The sequence below is a fragment of the Aplysia californica genome, unplaced genomic scaffold (assembly GCF_000002075.1).
Source record: "Aplysia californica isolate F4 #8 unplaced genomic scaffold, AplCal3.0 scaffold00237, whole genome shotgun sequence".
NCBI classification, from domain to species: Eukaryota; Metazoa; Mollusca; class Gastropoda; order Aplysiida; family Aplysiidae; genus Aplysia; species Aplysia californica.
Genome location: NW_004797507.1, coordinates 831,152 through 832,300, shown reverse-complemented (window position 1 = coordinate 832,300; position 1,149 = coordinate 831,152). Strand labels below are relative to the sequence as shown.

Genomic DNA, 1,149 nt, shown 5'->3' with positions numbered 1-1,149 from the left:
GGGGGGTTCGACAGAATGGATCCAACCCAAACTATTGGTCGAAACAGATAAAGGCAACAGATGTAAACTAGTGGCTAGCGGCATGTTTCTCCTGTACTCTTCCAATTCAAATGTTTTAATGCCCTATCTTTACAATTTAGATTGTCTGGGAGTTGGTGATCAAGTTGTGAACTCGGTTCTGTTAAAAATAGTGTCATCTCTCCTCACGAGGTGGACTTAATTTTTTTTTTAAATTGTAAACTGGGGTAGGCCCAGAACAATCTGCTTAGGGGACCTTAACAAATGAGAAACGGGGAAAGATCAAGGGAAAGTAGCTTTTTCTTTAAGAGCATCTGAGCAAAGGAATGAATGGAGAACCATGATCGCCGATGTCTGCCGCCACAGTATCTCTCCGGGGACGTCTCCGAAGGCGATAGACCAATCAAAATGCGTTGTGCCTCTGGGCCAAGTAAAAAAATCTCCATCTCCGAAAGGCCCGAACCAAGTGGGAAATTCGGGTAAAGTGCCTTTCCCAAGGACACAGCGTGGGATCGAGCTGAGGTTCGAACCCTACTTCGCGAATGACCTAAATAGCATCGATTGGGTGGGGGGGGGGGAATTAAAAATTTCTAGAACTTTACCAACTCACCTGGATGGCAGACGGTATGGGTTACGGAGAGGGAAGGGGCTGGGGTGAGAGACGTATCGTGGGGAGTAGTCGGGACGCTCGTATTCGTTCCTGTACAGCTTGTACTCTCCTTGGTGCTGGTTGTATCGGGAGCGAGATTCGTAGGCGGATTTGTAGTAATTTCTCAGGTAGTTGGCGTAGTTGGGTTTGTAAGGAATGTAGCCTGCGCTAGGGAAGTCGGGGTTTGGCAGATCGAATCCAGCTTTGGAGTTGTCGTGGTCGTTGTCGTAACCGTTGTGATATTCGTTGTTGTAGTCGTTGTTGTAGTCGTTGTTGTTGTAGTTGTCTTCGTGCTTCTCGGATCCGTGGCCTTGACCTTCACCTTTCTGGATGACGATGCTCTCGTGACATTGAACTGGGATGTGGACGAGACAGAAAGTTAAACATCGGTATGTCATAAGATGTGCAAAACAAAACAAAAAACGGCTAAACACAAGTAATATATTATTATAATGATTGTTTGCTAATTTGGCCGAGAAAAT

General features: G+C 46.0%; 1 protein-coding gene across 1 annotated transcript in view; it reads right to left on the bottom strand.

The window, feature by feature from the left end:
- Nucleotides 1–624: 624 nt before the first annotated feature.
- LOC101863190 (transcription factor mef2A-like) overlaps nucleotides 625–1,149 on the bottom strand; it is a 4,068-nt gene continuing 3,543 nt past the window's right edge. The window contains exon 3 of the mRNA XM_013083500.1: nucleotides 625–1,022. Coding sequence (XP_012938954.1) covers nucleotides 625–1,022 — 398 coding nt within the window. The remainder of the gene's footprint in view (nucleotides 1,023–1,149) is intronic.